Raw genomic sequence first — 17,838 nt, 5'->3', positions numbered from 1 at the left:
GCTGCTGCTTACAGTCCATTGTGTCATTTCAGGGTCGTTTCAATGCGATGCAGAAATTTGCAAATCAGCTCTTTAAGTCCTCAGCATATCAGACAGGATTATCCTCAAGCAGCGTGCAGCCTGTCTCCCCGTTTGTCCGCCTCTTCTGCCACAGTTCATCAGGCTGACAGAAGCGCTGCACATCTGACCCCAGCAGCTTCTCCTGGCTTTTCTTCAGTATCACACAACCAGCAAAACACACTGCCAATCAGAAAACCTGTCTGCTATTATCAGCTATTCAATAAAGTCAGAAGGCACTGTGTTCAAGTCCAATTCAGATGTAGTAAATAGTAGTCACAGTAAGAGTGTTATCTCAGCATCACCTACAAAAAGTGTGAACATATTAATTAATAAACATTAAGTAAAAAATACTGTTCCTGTAACTTACTTAGACTTTATGAATGAGTACATTTTTGCTGGTTCTATACAGTGGTGGAAGAAGTATTCACATCTTGGGTATACACAGCAATAATCAAAATGTAAAAATACTCCATTACAAGTAAAAGTCCTGTCCTTTCCTATAAAATCTATACAAGAAAGAATACAAAGGTATTTTCAGCAAAATATACCAGCAAAAGTACAACGTTACACAGGTGAAAGGCTTCAGTGTGCATTATTGTTTTTGCATTACTATCACTCATGCACGATTTTGAGTCAAGAAGGAGCTCATTTTTATTCTTTAACAGTACTGTTTTTTTGTTTTGTTTTTTTAATAGGAAGACCATACATCATTTAGTATGTGTTTTAATCTGAAAGGTAATAGTTACATTTACATCCAAATAAATGTGGTGAAATAAAACATACAAATATTGGCCTCTGAAATGTAGTGGAAATGAAGTATAAAGTATCTAAATAAATATAAGTCAAGACAAAAGCCTGAAGATTTAGATTTTAGATACAGTACTTGAGTGATTGGTCACGTTCCACCACTGGTGCTACACTTTAAATAACAGCATGCAGTTGTGATGGAGTATTTTCACATTGCTGTGAGTGGAAACGATGTGAACATTCTTTTACTGGAAAGTTCGTCTGTGCTGTAACTGTTGTTGCCCTTTTATTTAAAACTTGCTCAAGGCTCTTTCAAATTTTGCAGCTATTTTGAGCCACAGTGTACGAATACATTCTAGTCATGTCACATTCATTTCAATATCCATTGCATTATATCTATCTATCTATCTATCTATCTATCTATCTGGTCGTTTCAGATCATCTGATAATTTAGCATCAAAACTGAACATCTTATTTTTCTTAAATTAGTGTAAAATACCACAATAACACTGTAAAAGACATTAAACTACTAATTATCCTACAAATAAATGAATCAATAATTAAATAAATCTCTCTGGTTCTTGTGTCAGGTTGAACACTGTGAGTGTTGGCAGCAGTTTATATGTTATTCTTGTGTCTGTTCAGTGTCGAAGCAGAAAGTCGTCACAGCTTTTTAATTAGTCTATAAAAACCTGCTAAAGCTAATGTCTGTTGTGTTTGATAGAAACCAATGCTGGGATTACCATCTTTGGAGGTCAGGGACACGGTGTGATGATTACTGTTCTCTTACTGTTCTACATGTATTAATGTATGATTATGTTTTCACAGTAGTGGTAGAAGTGTTTGGATCCTCAACTTACACAAAGTAAAAGTAGCAGTACTTCGATGTACAAGTAAAAGACCTGCATTCAAAATGTTACTGCAATAAAAACTGGACTGACAGGAACAAAGTACAGCAACATTATCTAAACAAAAGGACAACTTTCTTGGGCAATTTACTCCTGGGTGATCATACCAACATGAATTACAAATGCATATGGACGATGTAAATAGCTCTTTGGCAAGTACTTTTCCCCTAGTTGTACACTGTTCTTACATTTTTACAATCAAGCAAAAGATGACACTGGGCTTCAAGGTTATTGTCAATGCAAAGATTGATCCTGTTTATATTTATGTTCAACCTTGAGACTGTTGCGGTTTTCTATTTAAAAAAAACGTCTAAAAACATGCAAGAGATAGGAGAGATTTTTTTTAATAGACTACTTCCCTAACACACACACACACACACACACACACACACACACACACACACACACACTGACCATGTGATGTGAATGTCCCCTTGTTCCGGTTACAGAGGAGTCTGGGAGGGAGGGCTCAGTTGAATGTAAACCTTCACACTGATGGAGAGAAGCAGCCAACATCAGGAGCAGAGTCTCTCAGTCACTCGACATTCACTTTTTCAAAACGTTGCAGTCTCTGTCTCCAGCGCGGATCACAACTCCGGGAGAGCTCGGCCTCTAATGGGCAGCAGCCGCATTAACTAGTGGACAGACTTCCATTAACTGTTTTTCTTTGCCGCCGGCCAGGTCACTCCGCTGCGCACACACTGTGGACTCCTGCACCGACAGCCGGCAGGAAGAGCGGCAGTAAGCTGACTGTTTAGTGTCCTAAAGTGGCACTTTTTTTTTTCTCCTGCTCTGATAGAGAGACCGGATCACGTGAACAGGTCATCTCAAAGCTGCGCGTTCTCTTTCTTTTAAAAGCCTCGCGGAGGTTAAAGAGGAGAGGAAGGGGTAAGGACTGCAAGAATTCAATTTCAGATCAAAATTCAGCTGTACTTTGTTGAGCTAAACTACCAGCTACATTACTACTATTATTATTACTACTACTACCACTACTATTATTACTACTATTACTACTATCATTATTATTACTCCAGACTCTGTTAGACATTTTCCACTGGTGTTTTTATGATGAAGCACTAGATGAAGGCACAGAGACAAACCTGACACACTGCGGTGGCATGGCTGCAAGAGTGTTAATTGGCCCGGACCATGATGCTGTTTGCAGCCAGTGGGTTCAACCACAAAACAACAGCAGCTCCCAGGCAGAGGGTTAACTTGTCACAGAGAGTACAGCATCAAATGAGTCTGTCCTGACTCACATAAGGAGTCAGGGGCTGCAGGCCACAGCATGGGCAACTCCTCCAGGAAGGGAGAGGGAGAAGAAGAAGAGGAGGGGGGAAAGGATGGCGAGGAGGCAGAAATCACAGAGAAGAAGAAAGAGGAGGAAGTGGAGGTCGAGCTTCCACTTGGGGTGGAGGAGTTGCTGGAAAGTGGAGACCCTGTGCTGGACTTGAGCTACCGTAAATTCAAGAGGTTACCGTTGCGTGTTTGTGGACTGATGCACCTGGAGAAGCTGTATGTTTGCGGTAACAGCCTGCGCACTCTGCCGGACAGCCTCTCCCAGCTGCCGGGTCTGCGGATACTCGCCCTTGACTTCAACAAGCTGGAAGATGTTCCCATGGCCGTCTGCCAGCTCACTAACCTCACTCGCCTCTACCTGGGCAGCAACCGGTTGATGACCCTCCCACCTGAGCTGAGGAACCTGCAGAGTCTGCGCTGCCTCTGGGTGGAGAGCAACTACTTCCATAGATTTCCACGGGTACTGTACGACCTGCCCCACCTCAAGTCCCTTCAGATCGGGGACAACCGGCTGAAGACGCTGCCTCCTGACCTGTGGCGTATGGAGGCTCTGAGGGGATTATGGCTCTATGGAAACCGCTTTGATACCTTTCCCAAAGTCTTGCTGCGCATGGAGAACTTGGAGATCTTAGACCTGGACCGCAACAAGATATCAGAGTTTCCCAGTCTGAAGCGTCTCCATGCCTTGCGTCTGTTCTCCTACGACCATAACCCGGTCAAAGACCCTCCTAACGTGGGTGAGGAGGCGCTGATAGTCGGGGAAGGGGCCGCAGAGTTCTTGGAGGAGCGTGAGGCCAAGAAGGAGAGGCGACGAAAGGCCGCAGAGAAAGAGGCTGAGGAGTTAGCTCTGGCAGGAGAGGAGCCGGTGATTCACGGCATTCTGAAGAACAGCAGCTCAAAACAAGCTGCAGTGACCATAGACAACGCAGATGTTAAAGAGGAAGAGTTCCTGGTTAAGGGGGAGGAGGTGGAAGGGGAGTACGATGGTGCCGAGCTTGAATATGATGAAGAGGGCATTGATTATGAGACTGAGGAGCTTATATGTGAAGGAGAGGGGTTTGACTACGAGGGCGAGGATCTGGAGTACGAAAGGGTTCAGATGGACTATGAGTACGAGCATCTGGAGGACATGGGGAGATAGGATGAAAGGGCATGAAAAACCCCTCATACCTTCAGAGGATCTGCAGGCAGGTGGAGGCGGATGAAAGAAAATCTGCAAATAGAGTATTTTAAAGAAGCTGACACAGGACGAGTGTGGGACTGTCTTAGCTGCGCTGCTAATTTCTAATCCGTTGTTAACTGTGAAAATAAAGCTGGGCATTATGATCCTATAAACTGACAGCACCTGTGACATCTCAATCAGCTGGAAATTACCAAATCAGAGCAGGTCTCAGGTGGAGTGAGTGTGTGTATTCAGTGTTTATGGCTGTTTTAAATTAGCGTTGTCCTCTGAGTGTACACAGGAGACCAAGTCTTCCATGATTAAATATTAACTCCTTTGATGAAGTCTGTCAGTCATTCATGTTGAGATATTTCTGAATTCAGAACCAGTAAAAGCAGCAGCTTCTGTTTACCTGACTGACACACTGTAGTATTTCCACACCTCATGGTCAGCGTCTGTTTTATGTGCTTGCCAGTGCAGCTCAGCTCTCGCCTCGTCGCTATTTTTACAGCTCAGGCCGTGCGCACATGTAAATGTGTGTATTGGATTTAGATTCACAAAGAATTTATGCCATGCTAAACACAACCCCCTAAACCTTGTCAGTGTTGTGTAAGCAGACCTGTAAGCGTCAGTGCCAAGAGAGAGAGGGAGACAAGCTGGATTATTGCAGCGATGAATAGCTGGGGTGCCTCACCATAAAAGGTATGTCCATAGGGAGGCTCCACACATGAAATGCATGGACAAAAGAATAATTATTCACATTGAAAAAAACATTTTTCAAAAAGCTGAAGCCCTCTGCAGGTCAGAGTCCATCATGACCTTTGTATACTCCTTTTTGTCAGTGACTACACCTTTTGTAGCTCCAGCTCGAACATGAAGCAGGCCCGGGCCTTGTCCTCCTCTCATCTCTGTACTCATTATTCATGTGGGGCTCGTATGTAATCCAATCCTCTTTCGTTCCACATATCTTTTTCTCACATCTAATTGAATGAGTGAAATATTTATCCCCACGCTCAAATATTTATGTTCGGTCTCGTGTGGCAGCGTGTCTCCCTGCTCCTGTGTGTCAGTGTTGGGGAAACAGACTCAAACTGATGATTGCTTCTCTTTATATTTCCAAAAATTGACACACAACATTGCCCCGATTACACATGAAACCATACAGTATTTATTACATACATGTAAGGGTATCAGTGACATACCAAGGACTGTAAGTTATTTTCATTATTGATTGATTGTTTGGTCTTTTGAGTAGAAATCAGTGGAAAGTTGAGCATACGATCATCAAAGTGATTAGGATTCATCCGCTTGAGACCATGAATTTGGTTGCTGAAATATTTCAGTCCGCACCAAAGACTCCACATTCTCATCCCTAGAGCCACGAGCATGACTAAAACTTCCATAAAGTTTATTATTTCACTATTCACCTCATATATTCAGCTAATTAAACTTGATCTACTAACTATTCTTATTCTGACACCAACAATTCTCTGCAGACCCTCAGTGTGGTTTTATGTGTCTCTTGTTTCGACACAATCTAGTTTATGTGACTTTTGTGTGTGATGTAAAGCCACTGCAGTTTCAGACAGTCGGCTCACAGTATGTGTGCGTACTGTATGGAGCTGCAGTAAATGACACATAATGTGACGGTGGTGGAAACTCGATCCTCCTCCTCGGTCCGTGCTCGGCTGCTCCTTCCATGGCTGTGGGTGGCAAAACAGTCTGACACAGCACAGACGTCCACAGGAATCAGTGCCACACTCAGTCTGAGTGTAATTATTTTGCTCATTGGTTTACACTCCTCTCATTCTCTGTAGGTCAGTGACAGAGAGGCGGTTAAAGACAGTGCTTCAACGCCTTCACTCCCTCTTTGGCTTTCACACCGCTTACTTCACACAATTGTCTGACTGGCAGCTTTTCAACTCACACAAAAAGGACTTCCCAAAGAGATGAAAATTAGCCGTTTTTTTTGACAGGACTATTGTAAAACAACACAGACGTGGGGGTGATCAAGGTTTTCAAAATTTGATTATAAGGAAATGTAATACTGCAACCGTTCTTCCTCACAAAACCACAGTTTTTATGAGAAAATAAATACCCATGTAGGTAGTAATGTGTTGAGAAGAAACCCACAATTTAATTTTTGTGATGAGTTGCCAGCCGTGAAGTTAACATCTCAGGTGTGTGAAGATTTAGCCCCTAAAGATGAACCTGTGGAATAAAAAGGGGTCATGTAAGTCAAAGGAAAAACATAAGCATGACGGGACTTGTGATGTGTAGTGATTTGTTCAACATGTGTGTGTACCTGTCCATGTCCCGACGATTGTAGCCGTTGTGCATTTTTGCAGTGATGACTCCTGCACCGGTGTGGCCGCATCTCAGCTTTTCTAAATCAGCATCATGACAGAACCTGAAAAGAAAAACAAAGTTTTAAACTGGATATTTGTCAGTTCAACAGGTGTTTGAATGATATATGCAACAGTGCAACATACATAGTCTGAATTAGCTGAAAGGCATATACATCCTCTGGATATATGATACACGTTTATAACATATGAAATACCCATAGTAAAAACTGTATATGCACATATATCAAAAAATGTCTATGTTAGATGCAAGTTTATTCAAATATTAAATATACGGTTCTCTTAATAATTTTAGACATGTCTTTCTTCACATCCTGGGAAACTGGCATCAGACTTTTGGACTCTACTGTATATGATATCAACATATAGTGACAGGCTTTGGGATGGATATATATGTACGTAACGTGTCTACAACATAAGCATACATACATAAACATACAGATTTATATGGAAGAGACATATATGTTGATATATAAAATAGTTCCCACTTCTAATAGGTTTCATATGTACATTTATTGGTACTATTTTCAATTCAGGCCTTTTATTTCAATGGGGTATCATCAAAGTTTGGTTTTGCCACTTAAGTGAAGGATCTAAATACCAAACACACTTACTTGTTCTTATAATGTGTCGTGAAGTGTGACCAATCAAAAGGTGTATTAGGGAAAGGCTGGTTGTTCAGAGCATTTAGAAGAGACCCTGTGGGCTCCTAAAAAACACAACAGAGTGAACACAACAACACTCAACAGTCCAAATAACAGCTCCAAACATAGAAGTCATTTTTATTAAAAGAAGAAAGACTATGAGATAGAAATATTTAACCTTTTTTCCAATGGTCTTCTCAGTCGGTGCATTACTTTTAGTCTGGGGTGATGGCAGAAGGGAGCTCTAGAAGAGCAGAGGGAAAGCTGTTAAAGTGATAAAATCTAAATCTACTACAGCTGGCGAGGAGGGGGTCAGTACTCACTGGGCAGGCCAAGGGAGCGATGTCACCTCGAGTGTATCCTGTTTCTCGACAAGAATGGCTGCGCAGGCCCGGTATCGCCTCGGTGCCCTCAAACACAAGCACACAAGGACACTGTCAGTTTTACACATAATGAAATGACGACTTTAAAGGAGAAGGCAGAGTCGGAGGGTACTGTGCATCAACCTGCAGAAATGACGGTCGCAAGAAGTCGTTTTTCATCACTGAGCTGTGAGTCTGAGGAGGTTCAACCTGAACCTGAAGTTTGCAAAGACAAATAAGAAACAGTTGGTTTCATTTTAAATAGTGATAATTAAAGGACGAGGTTAGCAACAGTCTGTATTTTTATTTATTGTCAATAAACCCCATGAAAAGCCAAAACAAACCATCAAGTTTGTCTGTCTTTCAAAAAATTTCCATCTTCCCCACTGCTGCTGCTGCTGCTGCTGCGCTTGAGATCATTTGTTCATATTGAAGATTTAAATCTTTAAAAACTGAGAGCAAATGTCTGCAGACTTTATTTTAAAGAACCGTTTCCTGAAACATCTGTGCACTGTGATTAGAAGCACACGTTACTCAAACGGGGGTAAATAGTGCAGTTGTTGGTGAATATTTGTGCTCTGGCAGAATATTAACAGCAGCAGGACGATGTATGTGACATTGACTTAAAATAAACTCCCCTCCCCAGGGTCATTACAGTTAAGGAATACGTCACCCAGTGTCACAGAGACTGTATCAACCTTTACTAATTCAAAGGATCAGTTGATTGTTAGTTTTGATCTTTTCATGGGATTCATTGACAATAAGAAAATGTGAATAAAGAAATATAAAATATAGAATACAATCAGTCTTACCCTCAATGAACAATACTCACCATGCTGCTGTTTTTCTCCTGAAAGGTGTTAAGCTGAAGCTCCGTCCCCTCAGTGAAACCAGTCTCTCCTTTAGGACCTATAGTCACATGGTTTTGGGAAACTGGAAGAGCAACAGTGGAAATGCAACAAAAACTTATAAGAAGTCTTTATTTATTTTATTATGAAACAGCAGCCTGTAATGTAGTTTCACAAACTGGTGCTTTGTCTTGTGATTCTCTTTTCTAGACCATCTGTTCCTGTTTCTCTTGTCTTTAAACCTAAACTTCACATAAACTTGGACTTTAAGTCTCAACATTTTCAAGCTTTCTTTTACCTGCTGGCGTGAGGCGATGAGGCCCAAACAGTCTTTGGTACTCTGTCTGAAGAAACAAATTGGATGATGAGAAATTTACTTTTCAGTATATATGACATATGTGACACTCTTCAACGTCTCCCAAGTGTATTTGTTATTACGTCCTACCTTCTCCTCGGCAGCCACTGTTCTTGGGTGACTCCTCAGATAACAGAAGCCGCTGTCTCTGGATCTGTTAATGAGGTTTGGCAAAGACCCTGAACAATCAGAGCGGATGTGGGGCTGGTAATGCCGTTTGGTTTGAGACATCAAACTGTCAGATAACAGCAGTCTGTAGACAGAAACAACACACCCGAGTTTGAGGTAACACTTGGAGCTAATCACAGTCAGGCTATTTGCTTTAACTGAATCAGTGAAGGGACCAGCCTGTAGAAATGTGTGAATCCAGTTTTTCAACGCACTGAGCACAACAAGCAAAACTTGATTCACCTCTGTTGCACCTGAACGGAGGCAAATCCACAGAGCTGATTTTAATCATTTCTACAAACTGGGTTTAATTGACATCACCAATTTTTGAGATCAGTGGTTACTTAATATTTAAATCCAGTAAGTGCTGTAACCTTTATGTAGCTAACTGAACCAAAGGACAAAGCTAATAATGTTAGTGTGGTAATGCCAACTGAGACTTTGAGATCATTTAAATGTAATTGTTATAGTCAAAGTCTGTAGGGAACCAGTTCTCGCCTTCTACGACCACTCACCCAAACTGGGGGTTGTCGGTTTGGTCCAGACTGGGCCTGTAATATATAGCTGGTCTCTGGTTTGCTGTGTAGCCTGTCTCATTGACACGGCTGAGGTGTGAAGAGAGGTTCATTCTGCCTGTGTCTAAAACATTGATCATCAGAATCCTAATCTATACGATAAAAGCTGTTTGACTCTAAAGATTCATGCGTAACAAAACTTTTCCTCTCTCACCTCGCGCCCTCTCCCCATATGACGCCCTGTAAGAAGTTTTATAGACTTTGAGTGTGTCACTGGTCAGTCCTCCCCAGCTGCCTGTTGCTCCAACAGTCGCCGTGACTGTCCTCCTCGGCTCAGCCATCTGAGACTGCTGTAATGGAAACTGTCAGTGACAACAGTGATGGATAGCAGAAATCCTCAGGGCCTGTGTGCACTGCTGTAACCACAAAATAAAAACAGCAAGTAAAGTGTAACTCCTTTGTTTTTAGGTTGGACTGAAGCCAACCAAACTCAAAGCTCTGTGAAAACACAATTACAGCACCTATAGGAAATAATGCAATAAGTGCTCCTTTTATTAAGTGCTGTTTGAGTGAGGAGGGAATTTCTGAGTAACAGCACCACTGCAGTACAGTTACAGCTATTTGTGTTTACAGCAGATATAACTTACCCCAGAAAAAACAGGATCTGCCAAAGCAAGGGAAAGCTTCACTTGAGACGTACCTGCAACTCTGGGCTGTTTGCTCACCTCTCTGTGTTGTGGGGGTTTTGTAGGTAAACAGGTCTCTGTTGCTAGGTGATTCAGCACAAGGGCAGAACATTATAGCTGAAGAATGAGTCCAGAGTGAGAGGTTGGCTGCCTACAGTTTAATAATGTTTCTACTGTATATCAGGGTCTGTGCTTTATTTCTTTAACACGTGTCCTGTCATGTGCTTGTTATTTAATGTTGCAGCAGGGAAAACTGTAAGATTCCCACTGTCAGCAGTTTAAACATTATATAACATTCAGATGCTTTTTTAAAAAACAAATGACACAGCAAACCATTGCATATGAACAATATCTGTGTTTTTTTATTTAGAATATATTATGTGATCAGATGATCTTTTCCAATTTTCCAAATGTGCTTTTTTAAGTGGATGTTATTTGAGTTTGAGGTTTATTTTTACTGGTTAAAATCAAAGACACAGGTAAAAAAAAAAAAAAATTTAAAGAGAGAAAAATAAAGTCCAGATTAATTTAATGATCACCTCTACCTAAATAGTATACAGTACATAGAATTTGTTTTGAAGGACTTTAAGAAAAAGTACATTTTAATCGAATGAGAATAACTTAGACACCTAGAAATATCCTAATTTCTGCTTATAGCTGCATTTTAAAATGGTTATATACTGCTTATAAACACAGGGGTTAAAGTAAAGCGTAACTATTATGGTGTACTGTGTATATTTCAACCATGTGTTTGTCATTCAAATAATTTTATCCGTTTTGAGGGTAGAGTGTGGTGTATATGGTGCAGATTGTAAAATTGTAAATGTAAAATTGACCTGAGGTTTGTGCTGCTGTAAGGTGAATTTCTCTCCGCCTGGAGCTCATCGACTCTTAACGATCAGGATGCACAGCTCAAGCCTGAACAGCTACTGCACATGTCCACTGGATGGCAGTGTGATGCCACAGTGGCCCCGACTGTAGTCAAGCCCAGAAAAGATGTAAGGTTATGTAAAAATGATGGATGGCTTGAAATTTGCATGGCATCTTGATAACAATGTCCATGCGAGACAGGGAGTTATCATCCGCCGCTGTTAGCAGGAGAAAATGTCCGAACACCATCTATACATCTGCACATGCACATTTACATGATGAGCCTCTCAGTTTAATCCAGTGGACACTCACCTGCTGGTGTATTTAGGACATCAGTGTTATTTTTCCAGACACAGACAAGCACACATACTCTTACTAATTAACCCCCCAGGAGGAGGACTTTTGTGTTAAATAAAAAAAAGGTAAAACAGTGTGATCTCTGTCTAAAACTACCTCTGCCTTATATTACAGATCCCACATGCTCCTCAGACATGATTTTCTTCACCATTTCATCATTGGGTGGGTCTCTGAATGACATGTATAAAATGTAACTGATCAACCTTTGGATCACTAAATCTGAAAATGCATAACAGTCACATCGTTTCCACACCGTTCCTTTAATTCTCACTTCTTAATCCTTCTCTTTTCATCTCATTTCCTTGGATTCACACTGCTTCTTCACCTCTGCAATATCTCTCCTTGCTCCCTTTCTTCCCTCCATCTGTCCAACGCTGGCAGTGTGCAGAGCCTATCTTTACCAAGCTGTTGCTTGTGTTGCCGTTCCACAGTCTTTCTTGCTTGACATACTGTTGTGCCAAGCCTGGAACTGTTCATTATCTCCTCCAAAAAATAACTACAGGGAAACGCCTGCATCATTGAAACTGACAGTCTCATTTCCTGCTTCCTTTCTCTTAAACACAATGTGCGCATTATTGGCATTTCTAATTATAAATTCACAGGGATCCATACAGCAAGAATAGACCAGGCGCCGATTTTCATTCCAGTCAAAGATTACACCAGATGATTTCACTTATTAGAACAACTTCAGCCTGAGAGTCAGACAGGAAGTGATCAGTGGAAGCACCTGCTGTACTCTGTTTGAAATGAAAACCTGCAGACTCTCAGCTCTCTTCTGATTGTTCATCTCTGCAACACAGTGCTTGTTCTGCATCTGCATAATTCACATAGAAAATGACTGTGCTGCAGCCAGGCTCAGCTACAGGCCACATTCTTATTCAAAATGACAAAGATCCTAAAAATATACATATAAAAAAATCTTTCACCTTCTGCAACAGTTTGCACTTGAGATAGCACTTACAGAGGGAGCTTAAAAGATGAAAAAAGGTGGGTGCAGTGGTTCTAAAAATAGATGGAGGTGATGCAAGCGAGGGTCTCCCGTTGAGTTGATGCGCTTGGTTTGCCCGCAGCCGTCTGCTGTAGTTCAGGGAGGGACGAAACCTCGGCCCCTGTCTGCAGGAGCTCGGCTGGCTCAGTGCTCGTCTGTGTTTCCTGCCCAGTTCTGCCTCTGATGCTCTGGGAGGAGAATCTCGACGGTTTCTCTGTCGATTCAATAACCTGTTTCTGTCTGCCATAGAACAGCATGGAATTAATATTTAGAGAGACATAAAGAGACAGCTCAGGCGCTAAGACCCTTCTTTATGTGTCAGGTCTCAGAGGTGCTCTCTCTGCTTCACCGCCTCACTGTTCTCAGTCTTATCGCCTTACTGCTTCCTTTTTGACTTCTGTACTTAATAGGAAAATCTGGCATGGACGGTTTGGAGTAGATTGCATTGTCATCTTTTTCCATATGGAGTTTAAGTCATCTTTGGTGCATGTATTGCTAAGGAGGCAGACTGTGATGAGCAGAGGGGGATTCAGGTATAAAAGAAGACATTTCCTGACATGTAGAAGAAAGGTTATCCTGTATCTCGATGAGAAAGAGATGAAATTCAAGAAAAACAACCTATTTCACTATTATGTTGATGTTGCAAAAAAATGCCTTTGAGTGTTTATGCAGATGCATATTTGATGGATTGAACCTGCAACACTGAGCTAACACAGCATAACTAAGTGTGTGATTTCAGAAGTGAGCCAAACTGTATGAACAATGCAGGAGCTAATTAAACTACACGAGAAATCTGTCATCATCCTTCAAAATGGGATGAAAGATTCCTTCAGACTGTAGCATGTAGCCGTTTGATTCATTTATCTTCATGCTGACTAATGTGGAGCTCAGAGCAGATGCTTTCCACTATACATTTTTAATTGCTCTCAAAGGCAAACACAACCTTTGCAAATTGCTACCTTTATCACCAAATGATGGTACATGTTAAATTGGAATGGTGTCATTACAGTTTCTAATTATTTATATTGCTGTTTAATTTCACCGCAATTGCACTTCAAGAAAAAATCAGGACACAAAAACACTGTGCTGCTACAAGTTTGTGGCCTCTGCTGAAGACATTTTGCTCTGGGGCTGATGGTCTCTGTGCTTTCAATTTATTGGAATCTTAATGCTACAGCATACACAGTGATGTTGCAGCATATAGATGCATACAGCACAGCAGAGGGCAGCTCTTTCCTGTTCCAACATGACAATGCACCCATGCACAGGATGAGGTCCACAAAGAAATGGTTTTCAAAGCTTGGAGTGGATGAACCAGACTGCGAATCCCAGCAGCCTCCAATCTTTTGGAAAGCTTCAAGTTGAAATAGTTAAATGATTTATTTTTTCTGCTCAACAGCTCAAAACCCAAACATGACTCGGTTTACTATAAAATAAAAGAAAGAAAGCCAGTGATGACACACATTTGACAAACTGGAACTATTTTTGCTTAAACGACACTAAATTTCTGCAACCACACAAGCGGTGCTTCAAGCTAACTGCTAATGTCAGCATGCTAACATTCTCACAATGACAATGCTAACATGCTGATGTTTAGCAAGTAGACTTCTTAGCATGTTTACTACCTTTGTTTAGTGTGTTACCATGTTAACGTTTGCCACTTAGCACTAAACACAAAGTGCAGCTGAGGCTGATGGGAGTGTGATTAGGCTTTCAAGTAAATGGCCATAAAACAAACAACAAAATATTTCGTTCAAACTATATGGTGGAGGTAAAATCGGGGATCACAGAAAAATCCTAATGACTTGGATTCACCCTCGAGGGACCATGAACATCTTTTCAAAATTTAAGTTCAAATGGTGGACTGACCGACAGAATCAATTATTTAAACTGTTGCAGATCAGGTCTTTTTTTCTTTCAACGAATCAATTATTCTACTAATTGTTCCAACTACAGCATCATGCTGGTTTTGGAATGAGATGTTAAACAATCTCTCTCTCACACACACACACACACACACACACACACACACACACACACACACACACACACACACACACACACACAGGTGTAATGTTTGGTTATCCACAGACCTTTGGCCATGTATTGTACCTCCAGTGTCAGTAACCTTACAAAAAGAGGAAAAACACAGGAGGATCAATGAGTCTCTGGACACAGATGTAGTAAAAATGATTCTTTAATATGGAACAAAATCAGAGCTCAGCTCCATGGCTCCGTCCACCCAACACACTCTGTAACACTGATGGGTGGAGGAGAACGAGAAAATCAATCAGTAAGATCACAGTCCGCTCGGCCAAAAAACAGGAGAGGCTAAAAAAACATGGAACGCACAACCAAAGTGCTACTGGGTTTGACCTCGAGACGCCCTCGCTCCCTTCCCTCCTGACCCAGGATGTGACCCACAGAGACACGCCTCTCTGCCACCTCCCAGGGCTCTCCCACCTCCTCACCTACCTCACCCTTCTCTCCCCCCCGGGAGGTCAGTGGCTCCTCAAACCAGTCGTTGACCCATTGACCTCTCAGAGCCAGGTGCAGTCGGCGCGGAGGCGGGTCTGGAGGAGCAAAGGGGCGCGTGCGAGGGTCTTTATGCTGAGTGTGCTGTCAGTTGCGGGTTTGTGATTTCTCAGAGGGACGTGAGCACAGACAAGACGTCTTGGTTATTATCATGGCTCCAGTGGAAATGTCTGTGGTTCAGTCCTTCTGCTGTTTTACTCCCAGGCAGCGTGAGGTCTAATCAACTTTAAAATGTCGCTCACTTGAGATTCAAATGGAATGTTTGAAGTTTTGGAGGAAATGAGACGAGGCAGGAGGGAGAGGACGTCTGCGGAGGCCGCCCAGTAAGAACCCGTTACTATCCTAATACAGGGACATCAACAGAAGCACTACACAGATATGTACAGAGCAACCAAGCAACACATCGGAATACTGAGTAATAAATCTGGTGTGGGAAAGGGAAGGTAATAATATTCCACTACAAATGCACATATCCCACTACTTCTTTTGTGTAGTTGGTCCAATCTTTAAGGCTATTCTCTTGCTCTTGCTACAAACGGGGCGGCAGTGAAGCCACCACAACATAGATTTGAGTCACAGGTCTGTGCTTGACTTTTGAATATGGCTGCTTTGTGTTTCTGTGTGCTGAGCTAGCAGCTGCCCTTCTCCTCAGAGTCTGTAACGAGAGGAGGGAAGCAGCACAACATCGCAAAAGGGAAAACCATGAAGGTATGACCAGGGATGAGTTGCATGAATCCTCTCTTTTTTTGTGCTAAATCATTCTCTGGTCCACAGAGCTCTGCAGAAAAACAAGGTGCTCTACGGTGATGTGGGTGGGTGACAGATGAGCGCTGTTAATGGACAAAGAATCACAGACAGATGAGAAAGCATGGATTACTGGGCAATTAGACTGGTAGGTGTATGCATTACCTGCTGAATGGGAGAGTAAATGAACAATCGAGCAGAGGAAGTGGAAATCTATACCCGGTGGAGGATTAAAACAAAGCGTTGTAATGAAGAAGCAGGGTGTAAATGGGGAGACACAGAGAGCGCGAGCGAGCGAGTGAGAGAAAGAGAGAGAGGACATCTGCCAGCTTCAGCAAACACAGTCATCCTGCACCTTAACACACACTGCGTCACATGACAAACTACATCAGAGAGGGGAGGGGAGGAGGGAGGAGGGGAGGAGGCACTGCACAGAGAGCACTAGCACTACCATGGACGGACACACACCTAACACGCACACACACACACGCACACACTACTGCACAGGGTCCCAGTCTGCGTTCCACTGCACTCTCCTGGCTGCCAGAACCTCGCTGTGTCTTGTCAAGAAAAAACAACAAACGAACCGATTAACAAACGGACAAAAAGAAGAACAACACACACTTTGGATCCCACTGGCTATAATAAAAAAATAAACCAGAAACGAAACCTAGAATATAAAAAGAGCCAGTGGCACCGGGTTTTACAGAAAGCATTTTGTCAGTAACTGGCTTTTGAACAGCTCTACGCTTTTTCTTTTAGTCTACCAAGTATATACTATTAACCTTACCAGGCAGCTAAAATCTATACAGTACTGTCATTTTTCATATATTTATAGATATTTATACACTATACAAAGTTGGCAAAAATACATAAATAAATACATTAAATTAGATTGTACACATCACAATTGTGTGTTTTAAGTTAGAGCGCTCTTTGTTGAAGAGGTGAGCCATGGCAAGTTGAGAAAAGAGGTGAAGAAACAGGAGTGTTACCCTCGACATCCCTCAATGCAAAGGAGTCTCAATCAGACTCGGTAAGTAATATTTCAAAGTATGGCGTTAAAGATCAATTAAGTGTATTGCTTATTACCTACCTGATCAAAACAAGGTCCACATTATGGCAGGAGTTAGAGGCTGCTCTAACTCAGTCACAAAGTCTATTTACAACCAGCAACGAAAGACAATTACATATTCTGAAGGATCTGGATTTAGGGAAAATAGTCAGAATTTATTTTCAGTGCATCAATAAACGGCAGATTGTTTGCGTGTGTGTATTTTGTGACCCCTGTGAGAGGGAGTAGGAGGATGGTATTACAAATGAAGACAGGATTGTATCCACTGTCCTTCCTGCACACGGCTGCTGGGAGTATCTGCTGTATCGTATCGGGTCTGAGGCGAGGACAGTCCGAAAAGTCATATGAAACTGATAAGCTCCATCCCTGCACTGTACACAGGCCCAGCCAGATACGTAAGGCTATGGCATATGGAAAATAGGGAAGTGGGCGCACAGACACCTGCAGTGAAAATAGCTGGACTACAGCCCTGTGCATGTTTTTTTAATTTTTGGATGCAGCAGAGGGCTATGTCTCTTGAGAAGGCACAGGGCATCTTTTGGACATTTGGAAAGATCAAGCTTATTCTCACTCACTTTATATTGATGATTAAAACCCCTTAATTCCACTATGGCGGTTCATAGTTTGGCTCTCACACTAAGACTGGGGCTTTCTTGCTGGAGTTTGAGAGTTCTTACAAATATCTGACTAAGCAAGAGACGGGCCTATTATGTGGCGAGTTCACGGCAGTCAGTTGTGCTTAATCACGAGTCTAACCCCAAATAAGAGTCAGACTGTCAAGCATGCGAATTCCCTTTACAGGGTCAGACGGGAGGTATACGTCCTTCCCACTCCCTCCTACATACATGCCCATCCCCACGCATGGCCTCCGGCAAAGCAATAGTGACTCCAAATTCAATGAGGAAGGCATCATCAGTGTCAGTACAGGGCCAATCCCGTCGAACACAATGGCATTACAGTAAATCCCCAAGCCTATAAGCAGACAGGGTGAGATGTGATGCCAAGCGACCGGGGCAGATTGACTCCACAGGGAGGTGAACAATCCCCTCACACAGCCAGGGAACACGCTGGTTGTAATAAAAATACAAAGATGTTTTATGGCATAAATAACACAGGCTACATCATCTATTTCCTGGAGGTGTGTGTGTG

At 42.2% G+C, this 17,838-nt stretch overlaps 2 protein-coding genes across 3 annotated transcripts; one reads left to right on the top strand and one right to left on the bottom strand.

The window, feature by feature from the left end:
- Positions 1–2,227: 2,227 nt before the first annotated feature.
- Positions 2,228–4,516, top strand: lrrc10b (leucine rich repeat containing 10B). Its single transcript, XM_023422386.2, has one exon. The coding sequence runs from the start codon at positions 3,004–3,006 to the stop codon at positions 4,153–4,155; it is 1,152 nt and encodes a 383-aa protein (XP_023278154.1). The 5' UTR covers positions 2,228–3,003; the 3' UTR covers positions 4,156–4,516.
- Positions 4,517–5,395: 879 nt separating this feature from the next.
- saxo4 (stabilizer of axonemal microtubules 4) lies at positions 5,396–10,232 on the bottom strand. 2 transcript variants are annotated; one of them, XM_087178284.1, is made up of 13 exons: positions 10,124–10,232; positions 9,889–9,890; positions 9,649–9,796; positions 9,435–9,552; positions 8,842–9,004; positions 8,695–8,740; positions 8,381–8,481; positions 7,693–7,764; positions 7,510–7,596; positions 7,365–7,430; positions 7,157–7,251; positions 6,482–6,586; positions 5,396–6,387 (listed from the first exon to the last, which is right to left on the bottom strand). In XM_087178284.1, the coding sequence occupies exons 1-13, from the start codon at positions 10,230–10,232 to the stop codon at positions 6,369–6,371; spliced, it is 1,131 nt and encodes a 376-aa protein (XP_087034410.1). In that variant the 3' UTR covers positions 5,396–6,368. The 2 variants fall into 2 exon arrangements, with proteins under 2 accessions (XP_087034410.1, XP_087034411.1); XM_087178285.1 differs by lacking the exons at positions 9,889–9,890; positions 10,124–10,232 and having other exon boundaries at positions 7,693–7,758; positions 9,435–9,558; positions 9,649–9,846.
- Between the last annotated feature and the right edge of the window lie 7,606 nt (positions 10,233–17,838).

This window comes from Seriola lalandi, unplaced genomic scaffold (assembly GCF_002814215.2).
Source record: "Seriola lalandi dorsalis isolate HSWRI2012SDOR001 ecotype SW California unplaced genomic scaffold, Sedor1 jcf7180002054682, whole genome shotgun sequence".
NCBI classification, from domain to species: Eukaryota; Metazoa; Chordata; class Actinopteri; order Carangiformes; family Carangidae; genus Seriola; species Seriola lalandi.
The sequence above is the reverse complement of the archived record's forward strand: the minus strand, read 5'-3'. Positions and strand labels throughout refer to the sequence as shown.

What these genes read in the sequence shown, in the direction of transcription:
- lrrc10b (XM_023422386.2), top strand. Translation starts at nt 3,004, where the DNA reads ATGGGCAACTCCTCCAGGAAGGGAGAGGGAGAAGAAGAAGAGGAGGGG.
- saxo4 (XM_087178284.1), bottom strand. Translation starts at nt 10,232, where the DNA reads ATGTTCTGCCCTTGTGCTGAATCACCTAGCAACAGAGACCTGTTTACC. An exon ending in ATATGGGGAGAGGGCGCGAG is followed by an intron (nt 9,553 to 9,648) that starts GTGAGAGAGGAA and finishes TTTTAGACACAG; the next exon opens with GCAGAATGAACCTCTCTTCA. An exon ending in CAGTGGCTGCCGAGGAGAAG is followed by an intron (nt 8,741 to 8,841) that starts GTAGGACGTAAT and finishes TTGTTTCTTCAG; the next exon opens with ACAGAGTACCAAAGACTGTT.